This window comes from Tamandua tetradactyla, chromosome 16 (genome assembly GCF_023851605.1).
Source record: "Tamandua tetradactyla isolate mTamTet1 chromosome 16, mTamTet1.pri, whole genome shotgun sequence".
Classification (NCBI taxonomy): Eukaryota; Metazoa; Chordata; class Mammalia; order Pilosa; family Myrmecophagidae; genus Tamandua; species Tamandua tetradactyla.
Genome location: NC_135342.1, coordinates 13,946,419 through 13,972,454, shown reverse-complemented (window position 1 = coordinate 13,972,454; position 26,036 = coordinate 13,946,419). Strand labels below are relative to the sequence as shown.

At 54.5% G+C, this 26,036-nt stretch overlaps 1 protein-coding gene across 1 annotated transcript; it reads right to left on the bottom strand.

Moving 5' to 3' along the window:
- Positions 1-1,173: 1,173 nt before the first annotated feature.
- BBC3 (BCL2 binding component 3) lies at positions 1,174-8,152 on the bottom strand. The gene is made up of 4 exons (XM_077131340.1): positions 8,078-8,152; positions 5,847-6,135; positions 4,183-4,373; positions 1,174-2,265 (listed from the first exon to the last, which is right to left on the bottom strand). The coding sequence occupies exons 2-4, from the start codon at positions 6,118-6,120 to the stop codon at positions 2,149-2,151; spliced, it is 582 nt and encodes a 193-aa protein (XP_076987455.1). The 5' UTR covers positions 6,121-6,135; positions 8,078-8,152; the 3' UTR covers positions 1,174-2,148.
- Positions 8,153-26,036: the final 17,884 nt, after the last annotated feature.

Below are 26,036 nucleotides of genomic sequence, written 5' to 3'. Positions count from 1 at the left end.
AACTGAAAAGAACATCTTCCAAAGATCCTACTGAAGGGGGGTTCATACCCACACACGTGGATTAAGATTAAGAACGTGTCTAGTTTGGGTACATAATTCAATCTAACACATATGACTAGACCAGAATATACTTATCCTTCCACTGCTGCTGGATTCTTACATGCCTGAATTTATACAGTGGTAACTCTGCTATCTTGGACACTCCAGGGGTACAAATCTCCCACCTTTGAAGGAAGGTAGATACCTAGGAAGGCATTTGCTGGCTTAAGGTGCATGCATCCTGTGCAGATCAGGTTTTGTCCAGTTCCTTTCCAAAGTGGCTGTTCCCATTTACCTGTCCTGGCCTTTTAGGAGAAGGGCATTTCCCTTGAGTTTCCTGTTACCAGTGAGGACAACTAAGGTGATAGAGCTGGGGCCTGGTCCTGGGTCTTTACCTACCAGATAATATAATTTACCATGTCTCACCTGTCGCCAACATCTGTCCCCATTGTGTATGAGAGAGCATAGGAAAGCGTCTGGCTGCTTGCCCTGTTTTCAGGAAGGTAGAAGCTCCAATTTATATATTAATTCAAGACAGCCTCTTTATGCCAGTTTGTGCTAGGCTGCAGGGCAGCTACATAGATGAAGCCTCACTCATTCATTTGCGTTTCTCCCCCAACTGGAGAGGTAAGATCACTGTAAGGCAGATGTCACCTTCCACCTCTGTGGTGGCAAGGCCCGGCCCTGCCTTGTTACCGAAATGTCCGCAAGTTGTTAAGGTAGTGCCTCAAATATATTAGAGGTTATTCATTACTTTAAGAAACATTGAGTCTGCGCTTCATGCTTTATTTGTGGATAAAGCACCAAACCCTCCCCCCTGCCCTAACATGACTTTGCTTTTAATGGGAAATGAGGAGAGGGCCGTCAGACAGGCTTCCCTGAGGCTGTGGGAGGGACCCAGCTATAGGGAGGTCTCCAGATACAAGGGATAGCATGTACAAGGCCACCAGCACACCCTTCATCTCTCTGACACTGTACCCCAGGCCCCTCAGCCTTTCCTTTAGGTCCCACCACAGCCCTTCATGAGTGCTGGTGACTTACTCTCTCACCCCCTAGCAAACAGGAGCCATGGAGGCCCTGCTAAGGCCTAGCCAAGGCCACACAGTGGGGAAGGCGGGCAGAAAGAGCATCCACTGTTCCAATCTGATTTTATTGAAAAGGAAACATACAAAAATCATGTACAAAAAAAATTAACCAAACATGTACAGAAAATTCATTCCAGTATCTACAGCAGCGCATATACAGTATTTTACAGGCTGGGCCATCCCTCCCCGCTCCCAGACTCCTCCCTCTCCTGAGATCCCCCCCTCCCTGACTCCCCATCCTTCCCCCAGCGTTTCACCCTGGGGTCTAAGGCTGGGGCAGCTTCTGCCAAAATATCCCACCCCCCCAAATGAATGCCAGTGGTCACACGTGCTCTCTCTAAACCTATGCAATGGGATTGATGGAGCGGGGGTTGGTATCAGGCAGAGCACAGGATGCGCAGTCTGGGCCCCTCCTGGCTACCCCCAGATGAAGGTGAGACATGCCCACCACCCGCCGCTGGCTCAAGGAAGATGGCTGGGCGCTGGGCCAGGACAGCCATCAGATGCGCCCCATTCTCTGGCTCCAGGAGGCTAGTGGTCACGTTTGGCTCATTTGTTCTTCACGGGCCCCCTCCTTAGGAGGAGGGGGGGAAGCACCAGGGGCCTGAGGCTAGGCCCAAAGTGAAGGAGCACTGGGGGGGGGAGGCCCCCAGTGCCACCCCTGCAGCTGGAATAGCTGCAGCCAGCACCAGCAGCCTTTCCTGAGATGGTGGTGGGCGGCAGAGGTGGGTGGCTCAGTCCCCACCCTCTCCGTCACTGCCGCCTTCAGCCACTGAGTCCGTCTGCCCTCCCTCCCCTGGCTTCTTAGCCAGGGGCCCAGGAGTCCACATCTCCATCAGTGCACCCCAGGCTGGGCTGGGGCTGGGGTTGGAGCAGTTGCCCTGGGCCGCCCCTGGGACAAGCAGGGCCGGTAATCCAGTATGCTACATGGTGCAAAAAGAGTTCCCCGCACTGGCTGGGGCATCAGGAGGTGGGAGGGTCCTGCCCCCCAAGTCCCCAATGCCCACTGGGCAGGTGCAGGCACCTAATTGGGCTCCATCTCAGGGGCTTCATGGCCCCTGGGTAAGGGCAGGAGTCCCATTATGAGATTGTACAGGACCCTCCAGGGCGAGGGACGGTGTTGCTGCTGCTCTTCTTGTCTCTAGGGAAAGAGAGAAGAGGAAGTCAGAATGGGTTTGTGTCCCATGACAGTGGAGTGTGTGGTCAGAGGGGAGGGCACCATCCTAAAAGCCTTTATATGCTCAGCCAACTCTCTGTAGGTACTATCATTATTATTAACAGTCGAAATCTCAGCTTCTCCACCCAGGAGGGCCAGTGGCCCACCCAGAGGGCGCCCTTCTCTGAGCGCCACATCCTCAGCTAGGATGTGAGAATTGGAGGGAGAGGGGGTAGGTGGGACACCCTCAGCACAGTGCCCAGCACCCCCAAAATGTTCAGCACAGATGAGCTGTCATCTCCTCATCCCTGTCCCTGTTTTCCAGATGGGGAAGTGGTCAATGCCACAAAGGGCCTGGGGGTGGGGGTCTGGATTGTGGACCACCCTAACCTCCTCAAAAGACAGGTGAGATGGGGAGAAGGGAGCCCATAGTCTTAATGGCTCCAGAGCAATCTTTGAAAGGAGAATTGGGAAAAGTTGGGCATCTGTGCTGAGGATGTACAGAAGTTGTGTTCTGTGTGACCTTGGGGGCACTTCTGCCCCTTCCCCCATGGCCTCTAGGACCCTCTCGGCTCCAAAATGGTAGGAAGAGAAAACAAAGGAAGCTGGATACAAAAAACAAAACAACACAAAATAAACAGGGTTCCCTCCAGTGAAAATTAAAGGCAACACTAAAAATGATGAATCTATAGCATTCTGAGTGCCTTGCCAGACCCTAAACTGAACAGGGGACACCTAATCTCATCCCCCTAAGATGCAGAGGGAAGGAGGAACTCGTTTTACAGATGAGGACATGACGGTCAGGTAAGGGCGGTCATTTTGGGTAACTGGGGGTAGGACGCCTGGTTCCAACTCCTGCATCAGAGAGGCAGCAGACCCACGAGTCCTGCTACCTACCCCGGAGACGCTTGCCCGCCCTGCACCAGAAGATGTGCATCTTTTGGCAGAGCTAACAAAGCAAATAAAAATTTAAAAATAAAATAAATACCCTAAAAATCCATCAATGTGTAAATGAATAAAGATACTATATATTGATACCATCATACCCTACGTAGAGGTGAAAATGAATGAAATGAAGCCACCTTCACCCATATGGATGAAGCTCACGAGTCTCACGTTGAGTGGGAAACAGAAGTTGTAGAGGAACACACTCTAAACGTGTATATTAAGCTAAAAATGCACGCCAGCCCTAAGCAGTCATGCCTCCCGGCCTGGTAAACCTGTATTGAAAGAAGAAACACCTGCATAGGAATGGGACTTCTAGAGGGTTCCTCAGAGAGGAGGACGGAGAAGGTATCCGGGAGAGGAACACCCGGCTTCAGGACATCGGTTGTGTTCGGGGTGTTGTTTTTTTTTTTTAACAAGCCAGCAAAGCAGGAGTAATGTTCAGATTGGACAGAGCTGGATGGCAGGCGCGCTGATGTTTGTTATTCTCTATTCTCGGTCGTAGACTTCAAACCTTTCCTTTTAGGAAGAGGCCCTGCTGGGCTGCGGAGGGGCGGGACTCCCGCGGGGCGGGGCCTCAGCCCCTCCAGCCTCGCCCCGCCTGCCGCCCCGCCCGCCGGGAAGCCGCGGGCGCGCAGCCGACCGCGCGAGGGGCAGGCGCGGCGCCGCTGCTGACTCACCGGCTATAAATAGCGCGGGATATAGAGGCTGCTCTGCCGAGCACCGCCCTCAGTCCCCGCTGCCGCCGGGCATGGGTGCGCCGCAGCGTTTGCGCCGCCCGGGCCTGGCCCACCGGTGCCCTCCGGGGCCCCCTGCCCTCCCACCCTGCCTGTCCCCGGCGCGACCCCACGGCGCAGGGCCGCAGCTGCCGCACATCTGGCAGGGCCCGCCTGCAGCCCCCACTCCTACCCCGGCGGGAAGTCCCACCTGCCGTCTACCGCTCCCCCAAGCACTCACCCGCCGCTCGTACAGCGCGTTGAGGTCGTCCGCCATCCGCCGCAGCTGGGCCCCGATCTCTCGGGCCCAGTGCTCCTCCTCCCCCCGGACTCCCGGGGCTGCCTGGGTGGGGCCGCCCGCCAGGGCCCCCGGGGCGCTGGGCACGGGCGACTGCAGATGCTGCTCCGCCGGCGACAGTGAGGGCTGAGGACCTAGGAGAGGTAGAGGGGCGAGGTCAGCACCCACCTTCCCTCCCGGCCCGGAGGTGTCTCAGAGGAAACGGGAGCCCAGGTAGCCAGGGCCTGAATCTCCCTTTCCCAGATGCCTAATTTTTCTTCCTCCCGCCTCATTTCCAGCAACTCCTTATCCCCCGTTAAAGTCTGATTTTTCACTTTCTCCTCGGACACTAAAAAGGAAGAAGAGGTCCCGGGAAGCCTTTCTGAGGTCACCTGTCTGGCCAGCTGCCCGTGTCAGTCTGGAAGACCTTCCTCTTATCCGACCTAAGTACCTCTATTCCATAACGGGGCCATTTTGCCTCCCCAATTTGACAGATCGGGGAAACTGAGGCCCACCCTAAGAAGTGGCCCGAGGTCACTTCGGGATACAGCGACTGACACCGCCCAGTTACAAGTCTCAGGTCTCCTACCCTCCCCTGTCAATCACAGTGAGACCTCAGCCCCGGATGTGGTTGAGTCCTGGAGACCAGAGGCCAGTCCGCTGCTGACTGTGAGCAGGGGCCAGGGGGGCTGGAGGCCTTCCTGCGCCCTCCCTCTCCTGAACTCCTCTGACCTCCCTTCCTCCTGTCACATGCGGTGCTGACCTTTAAAGTCTAAAGCCAGAGCCTCGGTTTCCCCATCTGTGATTGGGGTCTTGATATTGTAACCACCCCAACCCTGCCGCCCGGAACTGAGCCAGAGAAGTTTTTTCTCTCCCTAAACCTTCCGCTCCAGAGACAGGATGGGGATGGGGGTGGGGAGGGGAGGGGAGGGCAAACAGGACAATCTTCCCTGCCATCGTGAGTGTGTTTGTGTGTGTGTCTGTGTGTGTGTGTTTCCGCAGGGATGGGGCCCGCTGGGCACCTCAGGGTTAATAGCCCATCAGGCAGGGGACCTTTAACCCTTCCCTCCCCACTAGTACCCCCCTCCCCGAGGGGAATTTCCCAACACAATCGCCCCTCCCCCTCTCCTTCCTCCACTCGGAGGACAGCGGGGGTGGGGGGTGAGTTGCAAGGGGTTGGGCCTGGCCAAAGAGATGCAAATAAAGGCAAATGGTCACCCTCGCCCCGTCCCCAAAGTCCAGAGGCCACAGTCCCCCCACTCTGCCCACACTCTGTGCAACTGCAATCCCCAAGGGGGCCAAGGGGACCCAGACTGGAGGAGGGGGCTGGGAAACAGCTGTTGCCCGAGGCCCGGAAGGGGCCCTAGGCGGCCAAGTCGGGGACTGCAGTCAGATTCCAAGAGGGACTTCCCACTCGGCCTCTCCCCCACCCCCAGCCTCCCACTCCGTCTTCCTGCTTCTCGCAACACAAAGACCACACTGGCCACACCCTCTCTGTGGCCCGGACTCCGCTCCCCGCCCCCCCATCCCCACCCCGCTCCCACCTTCCTCCAGTTCCTCGGTGTCCCCTAGCCCAGTCTTGTTCTGGCTCTCGTCAAACCGGGGCGGGGGGGGGGGGTGGCACTCACCGTCGGGGCGCGGGCCTCGGGGCCGGCTGCGAGGACCCCCAGGCCAGCGGGAGCCCCCCAGGGCGGCGGTGACGGTGGGCGGGGCGGCGGGGGCGCAGAGGTAGGCGGCGGGCAGCAGGGCGGGGGCGGCGGGGGCGGCCGGCAGGCCGGGTTCGCAGAGGCCGCAGGACACGGCCGAGGGCACCAGGCGGCCGAGCGGGAAGGGGCGCGGGCCGTCGCGGGCCAGGCCCTCTACGGGCTCCGGGGAGCTGCCCTCTTGGCGTGCGCGGGCCATGGCGCTCCCGGGGGCCTGCGGGGAACGGGGGAGGGGCAGGTCAGCGGTGAAGTGCTGGGGCGCGGGCCCCACCGTCCACACAGCGAACGCGAGTCACGCGGGGGCAGGCAGGCACAGGGAGTCGCCCCCCAACAACACAGGGGCTCCCGCAAGACCCTGCTACAGCGGCCTGTTGCCTGTGTGAGGGGGATGTGTCGGCCCACAACACACAAGTCCAAACAGGAGCTGGCACAGGTCACAGGCTAATGGGACAACCGCCCCTGCACAGGGCGATGAGCACAGCTGGAGGGTCACCCAGGACCCAGACGGAGGGCTCTGGCTGGGACATGTGTGGATTGGGCTTGTGACAGCCCCACTGCCCCAAGTCACCCAGCCTGGGGTTCACACAGGGCACAGGCTGCTGGGGACAGCGTTCCCTACCCAGTGATGGGCCCACACCCCAGAGGACTCACAAAGGACCTAGATGGAGGGGACTCCTGGCTGTATGTATGGGGGGGTGGGGGGTGAGAGAGACACAACACACACACACACACACACAAGGATTTACACGGAACTGGGAAGCCTGACCTCCCACCCATCTCCCATTTGCACACAGACATCGAGATGTCCCAGTCTCAGACACCGCCACTCAGTACACAGGACACACACACACACTGACCAAAATGTGGTGAGATACACAGACAACACAAGAGCTATACACACCATGCACCCTGGCTGGCACAGCCCACCCCCATCCACAAACACACCTATACAAACTGCTGAATCTCACAAACTGATCCACTGTTGATATGCCCAGGGACACAACCACACACACACACACACACACACACACAATGCAGCCATCACTGCAAGGACTGAAACACCCACAATAGGCACTGCCACAATTCTCAAACACACATGCCCCCCCATACACAACCAAGATATGTCGTACACCAGTACTTACACACATCAACACAGAACAATCCATAGACACATGTGGACCAACACAACCAACACACACCCACACCTCCCCAACTCTCAGACCCCAGGACACAGGTAAACCAGGCACACACAAACTCCTGTGTCATCAGCCCCAGACTCATCTCAACACATGCAGGCAACGACACACGCTCACCATCAGAACTGCAGACATCAACCCTCCCCCTCCTCTCCACCCCAAGCCACGATCACCAACTGTCAGCCCCAGCACACACACACACACACAGACATACACAGAAGCAAAACACAGCTAACTCTAATCCCGCACAGCCCCAGTAGCACACACACCTAAAACACTGTCAGAAAACACTGGTCTCACGTGACTGACATAAACACTATACACACGCAGCCCACATGACACACATGAGCCAGCCGATCACAGACAAGCCCCTCAGACCCAACACATGCACACGCACACAGCTCGGACACATCCGATACAAGAGGCAGACAGCAACAGCAGCTGACTGCCCTGACCCCCCAGAGGCACGGTTCCCAATTCTCAGACACACCAGCAAAGAACAGAGGGAGACAGCCCTGAGCACACACAAGCAGGACTCACACAGACACCTGACCAGAAAACAGGTACATGGGCATTGGGCAGGCACACCAGCACACACAAACACATCACACCCACCCAGGCAAGACACACACACATAAACACACAAACCCAGCTCAGTCAAGCAAACATACACACATGTAAAAACTCACAAAAACACAGCCCACGCAGAGCCACAGACTCACCCACAAACAGCACATACAGACGAGACTCACCCAGGGAGCACACACAGGTACAACCACACATAAACAGGGCACCCTCCCCGCACGCGCGGCACACACACCCAGAGCACCCCCTCCCACAGACACACGCGGGGACTCACAAGCACACGCGGGGGGATCATACGCCCCAACATTCCCCTGTACTGGCAAAACCACTCCCTGCGAATCCCGCACAAACTCGGAGCCAGACACACGCACACACCCTGGCGAGACACCTGCAGATCCACAACCCCGCACACGCGCGCTCCCACGGCGGTCCCAGACGCCCCCCTCCCACCCCCGCTCCGCTGTCACAGCCGCCCCCCCAACCCCGCCGCCGCCACGTGCGCCCGCCCCGCCCGCCTGGCAAGCGCGGGGCCAATAGCGGGCTGTTGCTGGGGCGCAGCCCCCGCCCGCAGGAGCCGCAGACTCGGCGGCCCGCGAGACGCCCCCTGCCACCGCCCCCAGCGGGCGCGCGCCCCGGGTGTGGCCGCCCCTCCTTGCCGTCCCCCCCCACCCCCACCCCCACCCCCACCCCTCTGGGACTGCCGGGGCCGGGGCAGCCGGGGTCGCTTCTCTTCCCCGGGGCCGCACTGGCCGCCAGGGGGCGCTGCCGATCCCGCACCCCATTGTTTGTAAACAAACCCGCCAGGCCGCTGAGGCACCTGCGCGCCCGGACTGGGCGCCCGGCCGCCTCGGTGCCACCCGCCCAACTACCCCAGTAGCGGGGTCCTCCGCGGCGGGGGTGGGGCTGGGTCAGAGTGGAGGCACAGGGTGGGAATGCAGTGTGCCTGCGCGGCGTTCCAAGTACACTCCCGCCACCTCCTCCAGGGAGCCCACCGGGCCTGGCTGATCGCCACCAGCAGGGCATCGGGCTGCGCGCACTCACCCCGGGGGCATGAACACGCCGGAGGGGACAGTGATGCGGGGTGGGCGGCTTCCTTCGGGAGGGCGCGCCCGCCGAGCGCCGCCGACGGCGGCGACTGCTGCTGTAGCTAGTGCTGCGGCCGCTGCTGCCGCTCTAACTGCAGTGGCTGCTGCTGCTGCTGCTGCGGCTGTCGCTCGGGCCGCAGGCGTGTCCGCGTCGTGGCCGCCGCTGCTGCTCTCGCCGCCGGGCACCCGCTCGCATGTGGCTCGCGCCGCGTCTCAGGCCGCCCGCCGGCTCCCGGGCCCGCTCCGCAGCAGCCCCGCCCCGCCCCGCCCCGCCCCCGCCCGGCGGGTCCCACGCCCCGCCCCCCGCGTGACGCCACGGCCCCGCCCGCCGCGGACAAGTCGGGACTTGCAGGCGCACGCCGCGCCCCCCACCACCTCCGTGCGGGGGTTTCCCTGCAGCCGGGGGCGGGGCGGGGCCTGGCCCTGGGCGTGGAGGACGCCCAGACACCCGGACAGCCGAACTCCCGCGCTGACACGCTGACTCACTGACCGGGACCCACAGACACACACTCGCAGAGACGTCTACCCAGGACACCCGCCGGCCGCTCCAGGGGACACAAAGTCACATGCTGACGGGGTCACCGGGACAGACAGACTCACGGGCACACAAATGCGCACCCCGCACGGGCACGGGTATCCAGCTTCAATCGGGGACTTGCAGACACATACAGACCCACGGCCACAAACACACGAGCTGATTCTCTCAGAGTCCCGGGACACAGTGGCGAGCACACGCAGACACAGGGAACCCGGACCCACAAACTGGCCATTGTGCACACACCTTCCACTTGCAGGTGCCCACAACACACACCCACACCCACACACCAACAGTGTTGGGCCCACACAGCTCGGGGTGGGCGCCTGTCAGGAAATCCACGCTCGCGGAGAGGTGCGACTGGACACACACAGACACCTGTCCTAGGGACACCTGGACACACGGCCTCATCCTAACGACACTTTCACAGGGTCACACAAAAACGCACCCATGCCCCTCCCCCCGCCCCCTTGCGGTCTCTCAGCTGACACATTCAAATAGTCAGCAATGGAGCCCTAATAGATATAGATCAAATCTGACCTAGGAACTGACCCCAACGCACAGTCACAAAGTCACACGCGTGACAGGTTCCTGCTAACGGACCCACGGTGGGATGCACTCTGCAGCTTGCGCTCCGGGCCGCTCCTCACCAGTCAGGCCGGAACCCTCGGTGAGAAGGAAGCCCCGGGCTCAAGGCACGAACATGCCCGGGCAGACCCAGCACGGGAATCTCGCCCCATCTGGTGGTTTTGTTTCTCTTCCCTTCCTCTCATCCTTTTACCAGCTCGGACCCGGTGACCCAGTGTCCTTTCCTCCACCCCGGACCCTGGGTCATTTTCCTTTTCCCATTCCATTTCCCCAAACCAGTCCACATCACCAGTGGGTGGGCCACCCTGCAAGCACCGCACAGCACTGGACGCTGAGAAAGGAGGCCAGGCCTGAGCGGAGGCGGGCCTGACTAGGTGCTCAAACTCAGCTCCGGCCGGGAGCCAGAGCCTGGTATTTCCCCAAGAGCAGCAGGAAATTCAGATCTCACTGTGAAATCCCGCGGTTTTGAAATGCTAGCAACTCTTTTAGCTTCTTTTCAGCTTCCGTCCCCTGTGTCCCTCCTTCTTTCCTTTCTTCCTCCCACTTTCCCTCCCTCCTCCCTTCCTTCTTTCTAATGCTTTTCAAACTGTGGGTGGTGAGCAAATCATGGATTGGGAAATCACTCTGCTGGATTTTTTTTTTTTTTTTTTTTTTTGGCATGGGCAGGATCTGGGAATCCAACCCAGGTCTCTGGCATGGCAGGTGAGAATTCTGCCACTGAGCCACTGTTGCACCGTCCTTCTGATAGATTTTATTCTTCATTCAAGTGTATTGAGAAATATTTACATGCAATAAAATGTATGCGTTTTAGATGTGTAGTTTGATGAGTTTTGACACATGTATACATCGTAACTCACCACAATCACGGTACTGAACATTTCTATTACCCTCAAAACTTATCTTGTGCCCCAGAGTTTGACCAGAATTGTTGTTGTTTTGGTTGTTTTTTGGGGGTGGGTGTGCATAGGCCAGAATTGAACCTGGACCTCCCACATGGTAGGCGAGCACCCTATCACTGATCCATCCACACACCCTATTGAACAGAGTTTTTACAAGAAAAAATATATATGTATATATGATTTCTTAAATCATGAAATCAAGGATAGAGATCGTTTTGTGAAAGTTTTGTTTAACTTTCTAGTTAACATGTGAGTGCGCACTAGATCCCAAAGAAAACATATTTCAGACCGTAGATGGCATCCAAAGATATCTGAGAAATGCTGCTTCAGACATTTATTAAATGAGATCACACATGGATATCATTTAGTGCAGTGACTGACGCAGTAGGCACCTAATAAATGTTAGCTCTTATCACTAGTATTCACAATTATTGCCAGGGTTTGCTCCGTGCCCAGCCAGTGACAAAGTGGGGTGGAGGCCAGTTGCAGCCCTGGGCTAATTCACAGCCCAGCCTGCACCCCTTGCTCGCCAACACCAAGTGGGACACCAGGAGGCTGGATGTGCTGAAATGGTCTTCTAAGAAAAAAAAACAAACAGCATGAAGGACAGTGGGGGTCCAGCGTGGTGGACCGGGAAGAAGACCAAGAGTTCATCAGGTCATAGGCATCATCTCCTGTCGAGATTCTTCCTTCCCGCCATCTAGTGCAGATCCTGTTCCACATATGGGCTTCCGGAAGTCAAGAGTTATCAATAAATAAATGAAAGAAATGAGCCCAGTGTAAGACAACAGGGAGCAGCGGGGATCGCGGCTAACTGGAAAGTGTGTGCACCGTCTACAGGCATGTAAATTCAAAATTTAAAACTGTGTAGGCAAAGAAAACACACACACACACACACACACACACACACACACACACACGGCATCCTAGGGGAGCAGGGAGGAAGAAGACTAACCTACAGCTTCCAGTTACATTCCCACTCCCACCCCTACTTCAGCAGGTCTTTTTTTTTTTTTTTAAGATGGGTGGGCACCAGGAATCGAACCCAGGTCTTCTGTCACTGAGCCACCATCACACAGTCCTTCAGTGGGTCATTTGAAAAACCAAGGTCTCCCTTCTGCAAGTTCTTGGAGGAGCTTTCTGAGCTCTGGTCCCTGCTCCCCAGGGAGGTGTGGGGGGAGGGGTTCTGAGAGACAGAGATAAACAGAGACACAGAAAGAGACAGGAAGACTCAGATCAGGGGGCTGGAAGGGGTCAGAAGGAGAGACAGGCTGGAGAGAGAGATGGGTCAGGAGTATGGGGGTTGGGAGGAGGAAAGAATAGGTTTGGCTTGGGCCAAGTTTCTCAATTTCAGCTTTTTTGGGCTGATGACATTTTGGGTTGGGTGATTATTTGTCGTGTTCACTGTGGGATGCTTAGCGCACCCCTGCCCTATACCCACTAGATGCCAGTAGCACTTCCCTCACTTTGCGACAACCAAAAATATCTTTAGACATTGCCAAATATTCCCCGGGGAACACAATCATCCTCTGTGAGAATTTACTGGCTGTGTGATCTTGGGCAAGCAGCTATACCTCTCTGTGTCTCAGTTTACTCCTCTGTGATTTGGGGACAGTGCGGGTCTCTATAGGATTGTGCAGAATAAGGAAAGCAATAAAAATAAAGCACTATCTATGGATACATTTGGGTGCTTGATACACATTACCCACCACTCTTACTATTAGTGTAGGAGTCCCTCCATTGAATCCCTGAGAATCCAAACATAAACCTCAAGCTAAGACCCCTAGGTTGAGGCAGGGGTCTCAAACCAGCAGCCCACCGGCCAGCCAGCAATGTGCTTTGCACAGTGGAGTGAGAAAGCATTCAGAGTCTGGAACCAGGCTACCTGGGGTTCAAATGATGATCTTGAGTAAGTAGCTTCCCTCCTCTCGGTCTTAGTTTCCTTATCTGTAAAAAGGGGATCCCCCACCTCCTAGGGCTGTTGTGAAAATTAATATTTGCACGTAGTAGACCCCATGTTGGTTAAAGAAAATAATTGTCCGGTCGAGTTTATCGCAGACCCACAGCCTTTTCCAATATTTTGATGCGATTCTGGAAAAAGAGATTGCGGAGAACGGGGAGCAGGAGTTGGGAAGGACTTAACTTTTCACTGCAGGGCCTGAGTCCTGGCCTTCCGCCGTGGGGAAGGGGCCTCCTGGTCCCGGTCCCCTGCGCAGCCTGCTCTCCAGGCCCCGAGGCCGGACCCCAGCCGGGCGGGGGGCTGGGCGGGGACCGCTGCCCGGGCGCCGGCGTCCGCAGGGTCCGAGCGGCCGGCGCGCATGTGAAGGTTAACCGCTCCCCGGCGGGGCGGGGGCCGTGCGCTGTTGCTGGGGTCTGCGACGCCTGCCTGCGCCCGCGCCCCCCCTCCTTCCCGGCCAGCCAGTGAGCGGTACCCGCCGCGGTTGCCAGGGGAAACTCGCCGCCCCGTTACCCAGCAACAAGGCTGGCCCAACCAGGCGCGAGGACCCCCCAGGCCCCGCCCGCCGCTGCCCACCGCGTGCCCAATGCCAGGCGGGCAGAGCCGGCCCGGCTCCCGGAGACGGCGCGCGCGCTCATTGGCCGCCGCCGCGCCTGCCCGCCTGCCCGCCTGCCCACCCGGGTCTCGGGGAGCCCTCGGCGCGGGGCGGAGGAGGTGGGGAGCCGGGCTCCGGGGATCTGCTGGGGTGAGATCCGGGACGGGCACCGTCCGCGAGAGGCTCCCTGCCGCCCCTCCCTTCAACCCCACGCCGGGGCGAGGCTTTGGGGTCTTGGGATGGGCTGGAAACAGGGCCCGGGTGTCCTGTTCCTCCATCCCGGGAGGTACCGTGGAGTCTTGGCCTCTTGAAGACCGAGACTGTGTTCTCTTCCCGGAAGGAGGCTCCTGACCCGGGAAGGACAGGGGCTGATTGTCCCTTCCCCCTAAACAGAATTCAGGCATTGTGGTTCTTGAACAGAGGGGCCGAGGGTCCCCTAGCCGAGGACCTGGTCCTGGTCCCATATAAGTAGGGGCACTCCAGCTCCTCCAGAAGAGGACCCAGGCATCCCTGGCCCATTTGTAAATAAGCATATGAGCCCCCTCCTCCCAAGGGATGCTGGCACCTAGGCCTTAGGAAACAGGGCTGAGGCTCCCCCACCCCCCCAAAAAGGGGGGACTCAGGCGTACCTGATCCTGCAAAAAGTAAGATTGAGCATCCCCGTCCCAAAGGAAACAGGGACTCAGGCCTTTGGACTCCCAGACCCTGAGATGCCCCAAGGCCACTGGCATCTTCTCACTATATTGACACTAGAAGACCCCACCCCCACCCCCACCCCCAGCAGTCATCAGATACTCAAGTGTCCAGTTCCTCCAGGTGACCACCTGCCCAGACCCAGGTGCAGCCCTCCAGGCTTCCCTCCCCTCTGAGCCCTTTCCCTCAGGGGCCAGCTTGTTGGTCTTCAGGGACCTGGCATCCCACCCCCCGCTAGGGCTCCAGGTCTCACAATGACCAGGAAATCCCCAAGTCCAAGTTCCCAGTCTCTCAGACCTCCCCAGACACTTGGACAGGTGACCCAGCCCCTCACAGATCTGCTGGGGGCCCCTTCCCAGCCCTGGGGCCCTGAGATGCCCAGGACCGCAGGTCTGGAGGATCCAGTCTCCCAGGGTCTTTGGTTGGCCACCAGGAACCCAGGCCAGAGACGCCAGCCTCAAGGGAGCCTGAAGTGGGTCCCCAGGTCATTCCTGAGAGGCCCAGGTTCCTGGGTCCCCACCTCAGTGGGCCTCAAGGCAGCAGAACCCCCAGTTCCAGAATGTGGTGGGCCCAGGTGCATCCTAGCCTGGTACCTGGGCGGGGGGTGGGGGGGGAGTGGGGGGGGAGTGCGGAGTCAAGGATTACTCAGCCTCCAGAATGAGGCAATGAGATCATCCTGGCGGGGGGGGCGGAGTGACTAATGGCCGCGCGGGTGGGGGGGGGGAAGTTTACCCAGTAACAGTAGCTGCTGCATGGCCACGCCCCCGGGGAAGGAGCCCAGAGGGGCAGGCCTAGCGCGTGCACACACACACACACACACATGCAAGCCCACCCAGCATCCCTCCCCCCAGTGTCCCACATAGCTCACATCTTTCTGGGCCAAGGGCAGGGATGGGGGTGCTGGTGGTAGTTGTGATTTTGTGTTACTATGCGTTTGTCTCCTGAAGAGTTCTTTGTAGGGCTGGGGTCAGGGGGGTTATCATATTAGAGTGGTGTTTGTGTCAGCAGGTGATGTATGTGATTGTGTGCTGTTGTGAGTCAGTGCGACTGTGTGTGGGTCAGCCTTCTATATTTGTCACTGTGCTACCCCTGTCATGGGTCTGTCGTGACAGTGTGATTGTGTGTCAGTGTGCTAGTGTGTCAATGTGTTTTGTCTGCATCTGATGTGCTGTGAGTGTGGTGGTGTATCAATGTGTTGTTTGTGTCAGCACACTGCACAAAACAGCATGCTGGTGTATCAGAGTGATGCTGCGTGTTAGCAGTAAAGTTTGTGAATGTGTTGTGTCACTGTTCTGTTGTGTGTTGTTAGTGTGGTTGTGTGTATCAGTGCAATGCTGTCAGTGTGGTTACTCCTGTCACTATGATTGCATCTGTGCAGTGGCACATGTCAGTGTCATTGTGTATATCAGTGCTATGATGTGTCAGTGGGATTGAGAGTGGACGTCATGATTGTGTGAGTGCACACCACTTTGTGTTTCCATGGGATTGTGTGTGTCAGTGGAGTTGTGATATATTGTGTGTGGTAGGATTGGATGTATGCCACTGTGATTGATATACGTCAATGCTCTCTGCTGTGTGTTAGGAGGAAGAAGTATGTGTGTGTCACCATAATTGTGTGTTTAGTGGGGTTGTGTGTGACACTGATGGCATAGGCAATGCCGTGTGTGTATGGAGTGGCATGTTATCAAAGTATGCAATCTATGCAATGCTCTGTGTCACTGTGGTTTAGTATTATGTCACTGTGACAGTGTATCACTGTGATTGTGTGTGTCTTTGTGGGTGGTTGTGTATCAGGACAATGTTGTGTGTTCATGGGACTGAATGTGTCATGGAGAGTATGTGTGCTGTGTGTCGGCGTGATCTGTGTCATGAAACTGTTTCTCTGTGATCATGTGTGTTTCTGAGCAATGCTTGAGTTTCTGGGTTGTGCGTGTGTGCCTCTGTGTGATTGTGTATATGTTTGGGACCTGCGTGTGTCAAGGTGATGGATACTGCGTCTGGGTTTGTGTGTCCATGGGCCCGTGTGTAGGTCTGGTCAATGCTGTTTGTCTCCGGAATGTGTGTATGTCACCGCGATTGCGGGGGCGGGGGGCGATGCAGCATGTTGCTGGGACAGTGAGTGTGTGTGACTGTGATTGTGTGTCAGCGTGCTTCGCTGGGTGTCGGGGGAAGGTGCGCGAGTCTCCAGGCCTCCTGCCCGAGAACAGCGGCGCTGCGCGCTGATTGGCTGCCGCCTCGCCAGTGAGCGGCTCCCGAATCCTGCGGTAACTTGGTAACTTGGTAACTCGGCCCGCGCCGCCGCCGCGGGGATGGGGGGTGGGGAGCGCCCCGCCCCGCCCGCACCCCGCAGGGCCGACCCCCGCAGGCGACCGCGACCCCGAGCGGCCCTCCCCGGCTCTCCCTCTCTCCAGTGTCTCGTCTGCCTTGGTCTCTCCATCTCTGCCTCCCCAACCCGGATCCATCTCCCTCACTTCGCCTGCTGCCTGTGCTTCCCCCATCTTTGCCACTCTCTTGGTGTCTCTTCGGCTCTCCGTCTGCCTCAAGTTTGTCTCTCCTCATCTCTGTATCTCTGATCTCTGTCTCTTCCAGTCTCTGTCTCTCCATCTTGTCTTTCCCAAGTTATCTTTTTCTCCCCATCTCTGTCTCCCCCTGCCTCCGTCTCTGTGTCTCTCCCATCCGTCTCTTCTTGTCTCTGTCTCCCTCCATCTATCTCTTCATGTCTTTCCTGGAGTGTCTTTCCCTGTCTCTGTCTCCCCGTCCTGGGCCTCAGTCTCCCCGCTTTGTTTCCCTTTTCCTTTGTCTCACCGACCTCAAGTCTGTCTCTCCCCACCCCCTCCTTCCCCCGTCTTCTTTTTCTATAACTCTGATAACCACGCTTAGAATTCACTTTTCATTCAGCCAGGGGGAACCATTTATTACTTCGTCCTCGCCCCTCCCCGCAGGCACAACCTTCTGGCAGCAGGCCACACGTAGGGCAGACGTCAGGAAGGACTTCCCGCGCCCGTTCAGCATTGGAGCTTTATCGGCCGGGCCAGGCGGAGGCCGGGCGGCCCCGCAGCTTCCGGAGGCGCCCGAGCGGGATGAGCTCACTCCAAGTTGGCTTGGATTTCATCAGCTTCCTCCGCTAGAGTTGCCCCCGTTGCTCTACCGGCGCGGGCCGCGCGGGCGAATCCGCTGAGCGCTTGCTGCCCCCGAGCGGCGAAAGGCGGGAGTGCAGGCGAAGCTCAAAAAAACCCACCTTCGCGCCCAGTGATGGTGCCAGCTGCGCCAAGAACACATTTAACCTTCACAACAACCCCAGGAGATAGAGACTAATTTTTAAGTCCCACTTTACAAATGGGAAGCGAAGGTTCATAGGGGCTTACTTGTAACCAGGATCTTCTATGGTTATTAAAAGAGAGAGAGAGAGAGAGAGAGAGAGAGAGAGAGATAAATCACATGCCCCACAATTCACCTATTTAAAGTGTACAGTTCAATGACTTTTACTGTAGTCACATCTGCGTACAACCATCACAAGCCAATTTTAGAATAGTTTCGTCACCTCAGAAAAAACATCCCGTTCTCTTGTCACTTTGGGCCCCTCCTCCCCGCACGGCCCCTGCCAGCCATTAACCTACATCTTGTCTCTGTAGATTTCCCTGTTCGGGACATTTCATCGAAATGAAATCACCAGACAGGCGGTCTTTGGGGACCAGCTTCTTCCGTGGAGCTCGGCGTCTCAGGCTCACCCGCACCGCGGCGTGGGTCGGTGCCCACTTCCTTTCCATGCCAGGCTGGATAATGTTGCATTGCCTGGATAGAGCACATCCTGCTCCTCGGCCCATCTGCTGATGCGCCCTGGGGTTATGTCCACCTTGTGCGGTTCACAGATTCGATCGCCATTGGCCCAGGGCCTCCTCTGAGCCAGGCACTGTTCTAGGCCCCGGGACACAGCAGAGGACAACTCAGACAGAACTGACGCCCTGAAGGCGGAGACAACGAAGACCACATCTAAGTAAAATACAAAGAATGTCTGGAAGAAGAAACAGGAAGCAGGGAAGGGGGGGGAATTGGGGGTGTCGAGTGTGAGCAGGGAGGGTCTCCCTGAGAAGCTGACATTTGAGGAAAGACCCAGAGGAGACGAGGGCGCAAAGGGTGCTCCTGGCAGCCGAAAGAGCAGGTGCAAATGCCCTGAGGCTGAAGCGGGCCTATCCAGGAGGGTGAGGAGCCACTGTGCGGGGTGAGTGGGAGGAGAGAGAGAGGGAAGGGGAGGGGAGGTCAGGGATGGAGGCAGACACAGCGTGGGGGACCTTGTGAGCTGTGGAGACGGCTTTAGCTTTTATTCGGAGTGAGGTGGGAGCCATGGTTGTCTTCTGAGCCGAGGAGGAATGGGAGCAGGCTAAGTACCAACAGGCGCCCTCTGGCGGCCGCGCGGGGAACAGGCTGCGGGGGAGGAGGGCAGGAGCAGGGAATGCATAGCGTCGGCCTGGGCGGGAGGCGCTGGCGTGGGCACCAGGGATTTTGGGAGGGGGGGAAGGGCGGAAGTAGTGGTATTTTGAAGGTGAAGGCCTTGGGATAAGCCAGGAGTGGGGGGCGGCATCAGGTGTGGATGACAGGGAGAGAACGAGTTGAGGAAGCTCCACATTTGGAGCATAGAGAGTGCAAGAGACCAACTAACGCCATCCTCATCATCACTATCAGATCATCGCTGTAATAGCAGCTCCCCTTTTCTGTGACCCTATTCTGTGCCCGTCTCTGGACCCACTCAACACATTAGCTTTCAACCCCTGACCTCCTTCCACCCTCACGAGTGTTCTGGGAGGCAGGAGGTGGAGGAGTGGGGCGAGGTGGGACGCTGGGTTTATTTTAATAGGTTGATTTGGAAAAGTAGAGTCCCCATGATTTGCTTAGCAACCACTCTTTTTGAATCAGATGGTGTTGTGGATTGAATAGCCCCCCCCCCAATAAATAAATAAAAAAGCAATGTTCAAGTCCCAATCCCAGGTCCTGAGAATGGGATACTATTTGGAAGCAGGATCTTTGAAGATGTAATTAGTTAAGATGGCAGGGCACCTTAATCCAATGTGATCGGCATCCTTATGGGAAGAGGTAATGTGGACACAAGGAGACGGATAGACAGTGGAGACAGCAACGTGACGGGGGTCAAGGCTGAGTTCTGCCACAGCCACGGAACCCCATGGCTGGCTGGAACCCTGCAGGCTTCACAGGCAGCGAGGCCCTGCCAACACCTTAACTTCAGATGTGTGACCTCTAGGACTGCGGGACAGGAAATTCCTGTGGCTTTAAGCCACCTAGTTGGTGGCACTTGGTTAGGGCAGCCCCAGGAGACCGAGACAGATGGCTAATAGCATTAACACAAACCCTGGATTGGAAGGGGCTGGCACTGTTGGCAGCACTGTGATCCCATCATCTTGTTTTATCCTTACAACATGCTATTGTTAGCGCCATTTTTACAAATGGGGAAACTGAGGCCCAGAAAGGTTAAGTACCTCGCCTGGGCACAGGACTATTAATAATAATTATAATAACTTATTGCAGAGGCAGTATAGTAGGCTCTGGGAGTCAGAGAGACCCCTCTGGGTTCAAATCCAGCCTCAAAGTGTTGCCTTGGGCAGCTCACTTAATGCCTTTGGGCTTTGAAAATAGAGATTAGAAGAGGACAGTGGCATGGGGTTGTTGGGATGGGTTGATGAGATAATGTATATGAACACAAAAAAGAGCTCTAGTACAACTGTTCCTTAAGGGTTGGGATACCGCTGTAAATAATTCAGATGATCATGATAAAATAACATAAACAAGCATTGATTCATTCACCCCAGGGAACTCTGGAAGCTGAGGGTCTTGTATCGCTTCTTCCAGGCAGGACCTGTGGGTTGCCCCTATGCATTCCCCCAGACTCACAGAAGCTCATCTCTGTACCCACCCTACTCCCAGCGCTGCTTCCGTCGGAGAATTTAGTTCCCTTTGCCTCCTGCATACCAGCTTGTCTGGGTCCACCTCAGTCTCCCTCCCGAGGTGCCCCCCTGTCCTCTCCACCTCCCACGAGTGCTCCCTGATCAAGCTGGTGTCCTCAGAGCTTGGCATCTGGCGTTTCGTTTCCTCCACTTGGGACGCTCTCCCACTCCCATGTATTTGCCCGGTTTGTCCCCACCTTTCACTTCGGTCTCTGATGAAATGTTACCTCCTCAGAGAGGCCTTCCCGGACCATCTCTGTCCTCTGCTTTCTTTGTTCCTCAATGCCCATATTACATATTCATTTGTTTAGCTGTTACTTGTCTGTCTCCTTGGGTAGATAGTGATCTCCCTGGAAGCAGAGACTTGCCTCAATCACAATTGTACTTCCTAACCTCCTTTTACAGACCAGAAAACTATAGCGCCTCTTGGAACAAAGAAGCGTTCTTTGTTCAAGCACTGTTTGTTGAATGAATGTATGTCGGCGCCAGTACTGCCCTCTGGTGGGGAGTGGGAAACATCTCCCGCCTGCCTGGCTATCAAATTTCCTGCTAGACCGTCCCATGGATGAAAAGCCTGATAAGAATTAGGTACTAAGGCTAGACCTCAGCTCCATTTCATGTAGAAACTCAAAGTACTTTTTTTATGATACTGTTTTGAACTTTTAAAATGTATTTTAAAAATCCTTTAAAACACTGTTTAAATTTTTTGTGGAGCCCACAGATCAGAACTGTAAAGTTCATATAGGTGGTATTCAGGTGAAGAAAGAGAACATTCCAAGTCCCCTCTCCCCAAATTCCCCCTCGTGCCACCTTTTACTCCTTACCCTGAGATTGGTTTGGCTTGTTCTACAACTTCATAGAAATAAAATCATGCCATCTGCTCTCTTTTGTATCTGCCTGGCTCAGCATGTTTGTGACATTTACCTACGTCATTGTACTTAGGCACAAGCTGTCCATTTTTCATTGCCGTATAGTATTCCACCGCTCAGAGGCACCACAGTGTAATTATGGTCTATTGCTTTTTTGGCATTTAGGTTGTTTCCAGTTTGGGGGTGTTCTAGTTTGCAAGCTGCAAAACCACATGGCAAACATGGTGACATCAGCTAGCTTTCTCTCCAGGCTTCTAGTTTCATGAAGCTCCTCCGGGGGCATTTTCTTTCTTCATCTCCAAGGATCTCTGGCTGCATAGGCTCTAAAGCTTTTTCCAAAATGGCGCCCTCTTAAAGGGCTCCAATAAGCAACCCCACCTTGAATGGGCGGAGACACATCCCCATGGAAACCATCTAATCAAAAGTTACCAGGCACAATTGGGTGGGTCACGTCTCCGTGGATAATCAAAAAGCTCCCACCCAGCATTATTGAATAAGGATTAAAGGACATGGCTTTTCTGGGGTACATAACAGATTCAAACTGGCACAAGGGGTATTCTGTTAAAGCAGCTCTGAACATTTTTGTGCATGTCTTTTGCAGAGCACATACATGAATTTCCGCTGGTCATGCACCTCAGAGCAGGATTTCGGGCTCATAGGATATGTGTATATTCAGCTGTAGTAGTAATTGCCAAACAGTTTTCCATAGTGCACTCAGCATTATACTTTCCCTCCGGCAGTGGAGGAGAGCTCCAGCTGCTCCATGTCCTTGCCAGCACTTGTTTCATTTTAGCCATTCTGTCAGAGGGAAACACAGGGTATTTTTTGCATGGTTTTCACATATCCTTAATCTTTCAGGGAAACAACTACTTCATTCGAGGGAAGATTGTATTGACTTTTGTTCAGAAACTAGCTGAGGGTTTTGAATCATTTCTCATCACTGTGTCACCGCTGTCACCCCACCTGCTATCAAAGTCACATCAGGTCACTCTTGTCACAGCACCCCATCCCAGCTTCTGCACTTAGGGGGAATCCACCTGGGCCGTTGTCAAAATGTCCAAAATAACAAAAGGGTGTGGAAAATATTCCATTGATGATTGTTTGGATTTTCTTACAACCAAATACATTCATTATAAGGTGAAAGCATTTGCCTACTTCTTTGTTTTCTAGAGTCGGTACACTAACACATTAAAAAAAATTCACCATGATATATATATATAACACATATATGAACATACCTATGTGTATAACATACAATTTGTCATTTGAACCAGTTTTGAGTGTATAATTCAGTGGCATCGGGTATAGTCACCATGCTATTACTGTCACCACCTCCCAGTGCCAAAAATTTTTCATCGCCCCAAAAAGAAACTGTTCCTATTAACCAATTAGCTCCCCATTTCCCCCTTCTCCTGCCCCCTTGTAACCTCTAATCTACTTTCTGTTTCTGTGAATCTGTTTATTGTGGATATTTCATGTAAGTGGAATTATACAATATTTGCCCTTTGTGTTCAGCTTAGTTCACTCCACGTAATGTTTTCAAGGCTCATCCACGTAGTAGCATGCAGGAGAACTCCACTCCTTTTTTACAGCTGAATAGTATTCCACGACATGAACAAACTGCATTTCGCTGTTCTAGTCATAGGTTGATAGATACTTGGGTTGCTATATTTTAAATTTTTTATTGTATAATATAACATATATATAAAGCAAAGAATGAAAAAAGCAGTAGTTTTTAAAGCACTCTTCAACAAGTAGTTACAGGACAGATCCCAGCGTCTGTCATGGGCTACCATATGATCCTGTCAGATTTTTCCTTCTAGCTGCTCCAGAACATTGGAGTCTAGAAGGAATAAATACTTTTTTTATTATCACAATTAACTTTTTTTTGGTGAAAATAACATAAATACAAAAAAAGCAATAAATTTCAAAGCACAGCACGACAATTAGTTGTGGAACAGATTTCAGAGTTCAGTATGGGTTCCAATTCCACAGTTTTAGGTTTTTACTTCTAGCTGCTTTAATGCTTTCACTTTTGGGCTATCAGGAATAATGCTGCTAGGGTCCAAAACATTTTTGACATCTGTATTGTTTTATTATAAATTACTTCCTCATTTAATGTTACTGTGAGGTCATGATATTGAATCTTTAAAATGATGTAGGTAGGTAGGATATATCACCTATGCATTTCATTCCAGGGTTTTTATGAAATACAGTTTTGGTCATAATAGGGGCTTGGGGAACGATGGGCTTGGGGTTTGCTAGTCAACGAGAACTGAGTTGTTCTGATCATTCAATATGTCTTTGGAACCTAATGTGTGTGCATCCAGCCTGAAAGTCAAGGAGGGCTTCCTGGAGGAGGGGGCATCTGAGCTGAGACCTGGAGGCGAGGCAGAGTGAACAAAGGGAAGAGGCAGGGAAGGGTACTGCAAGCGGGAAGAATGGTGTATGTGAAGGCCCTGACATGAGGGTGTGTGCTGGCTTCAAGAAGCCAAAAACATGGTCCAGTGTGGTTTGAGGAGAGTTTTCCAACCTCAACTCTATTGATCTTTGGGGCCAGATAAATCTCTGTTGCGGGTGGGGGGCTGTCCTGTGCACTGGAGGATACTGAACACTTACCATCACCCCTGGCCTCTACTCACCTGTCTGTAGTACCTCCCTCCCCTGAGTTGTGACAATCAACAATGGCTCCAGACATTGCTAAATGTCCCTTGGTGGCCAAATCACTCCCAGTTGAGAACCACCGAGTGTGCCCACGCAGTGTGACGGCAAGAGGGGCTGCACCAAGTGGCTGGAGGAGTCAGGAGGGGTCCCGGCAGGCGGGGCCTGGAAGGAAGATGAAGGACACAATCAAACACAAGCCTGGGCACGATGGAGTCAGCTCCGCCCCGGTGCCCTGGGCAGCGGCTTTAGGTCTGAAGCCCCCATGGGAGGGCTGGCCCAGGTGGAGGATGGTGAGCCCTCAGGACTGGGTTCAAATTCTGACCCTGACACTTCACAGTTGCATCCCCCTTGGGCAGGGAACCTTGCTGAACCGGGTTTCCTCTCTGTAAGATGGGTGTAACTCAGGTGCTTACCTCTTGGCATCATGATGGGAATTTAAAAGGCTTTAACCAGTAAATCAGCACTCATTCGCGGCGGGTTGCCTGCATGCAATGAGCTGCCCTTGTTTGGCAAGGTGGTTTAATGCATCTGCTGTGCATCAGGGATTGTTTCCAAGGTCTCATAAAGGATTCTCTCATTGAACCTCCATGATTAGTTTCTTAAGCCTGCTGTAACAAATTACCAGGAACTTGCTGGTCTAAAATGACACACAAGCATTTTCTTACAGTTTGGGAGGTCAGGGGTCCACAATCAATTTCACAGGGTCAAAAAGCAAGATGCTCATGGGGCTGTGCTTCCTTGAGGGGTTCCTTACCTTCCCGGCTTCTAAAGCTGCATCCCTTGGCTCACAGTCCCCTCCTCTGTCTTCGAAGCCAGCGGCCGAGCATCTTGCTTCAGTGTCACATGGCCTTCACCTGCCATCATCTCCTTCTTAGGAGGACACTCGTGATGACGCTTGGCCCACCTGGGGCCTTCATTTGGTCACATCCGCTGAGTCTGTTCTGGCATGTCAAGTAACCCACATGTTCCAGGGATTGGGACCTGCATGTCCTCGGGGGCCACTATTTGGCCAACCCCCCCCAACAGACTAATGGGGCACACTCTATTATTACCCTCACTTCTGAGTCCCCCAGAGGTTACGTGACTTCGTGGTGCTGGGATTTGAACCCAGGCAGCCTGGCCCCATGATCCTACCTGCTCCCCACACTGCCCCCCTGGGGTCAAGCAGCCAGGGGTTCAGAGGCCAGGTCTGCTGCCTACAAGGTGGGTGACATTGGGCCATTCCTGCCAGCTCTCTAGAACCTGCTTATCTATCTCTAAAATGGGAGTGACGACGCCCACCTCCTTGGCTGGCTGCGGGGGAAGGGTGGGAGGGCAAGGAGAGCATTGCTGCGAAGGGCTTGGAGTCCTCTTCCTGGGCCACCGGATCTTCCTCTGTAAAGTGGCGATGACCGCTGGCTCCCGTGGGAGCTGGGTCAGGTCTGATGAGAAGACTCAGGGCTCCAGGGAGGCATTCTTAGGTCTGTCTCACTTTTTTACAAGTTTTTAAAAAATCATTTAAAGGTTTTTATTGTAGTCATACAGGTATAACATAACATTTCTCATTTTAACCATTTTTGGGTGTAGGATGCAGCAGTGTTAATTACATTTTCAATGCTGTGCTTCTATCACCACCACCCATTACCAAAGCTTCTCTCTCACCCCAGACAAAAGCAATGACTCCCCATTCCTTCCGTCCTCGGCCCCTGGGTAACTTCTAATTTACTTTTTGTCTTTATGAAATTGTTCATTCTAGATATTTCATATAAGTGGACTCATGCAGTGTTTGTCCTTTGGTGTATGGCTTATTTCACTCAGAAGGTATCAGAAGTCCATTCCTTTTTATGGCTGAGTAATATTCCATTGCATGGACATTTCATTTATCCATTCATCTTCGGATGGACACTTGTGTGACTCCCAGCTTTTATGAATAATGCTGCTATGAACACTGGTGAACAAGCATCTATTTGAGTCCCTGCTTTCAACTCTTTTGGGTGTTTATCTTGGAGTGGAATTGCTGGGTCATATGGCAACTCCATGTTCAGCTTTTTTTGGGAACCGCCAAACTGTTTCCTACAGCGGCTGTGCCATTTTACATTCCCACCAGCAATGTCCCAAGGTTCCTATTTCTTTACACCCTCATCCACATTTGTTATTTTAATAACAGCCATCCCATTCCATCATATCTTCTGACCCTCAGTAAACATAAGGAAAAGTGCTCAGTCTCACTCTTCCATCAGGGAAAGGCAACTAAAACCACACAGCAGCCACCCCTTGGCCATGGGGTGGGCAAGGCTGTGAAGATACAAACATTCTTGTTCTGCCTGGGGGTGTGGAAATCGGCACAGCTTCTCTGCTGAGGTGGTGGCTGTCAGAAGTGGCTTTCCTGTGAAGTGAATGACATGTACGCCTCCTGTTCCCTCACTTCCTAAGTCCCGCCCGACACAAGGACATGGGAGATGTCCTTGTAATTTCGTATTTAGTCTTTTTAATTCTTTCTTAAAAGATAGCGTCAG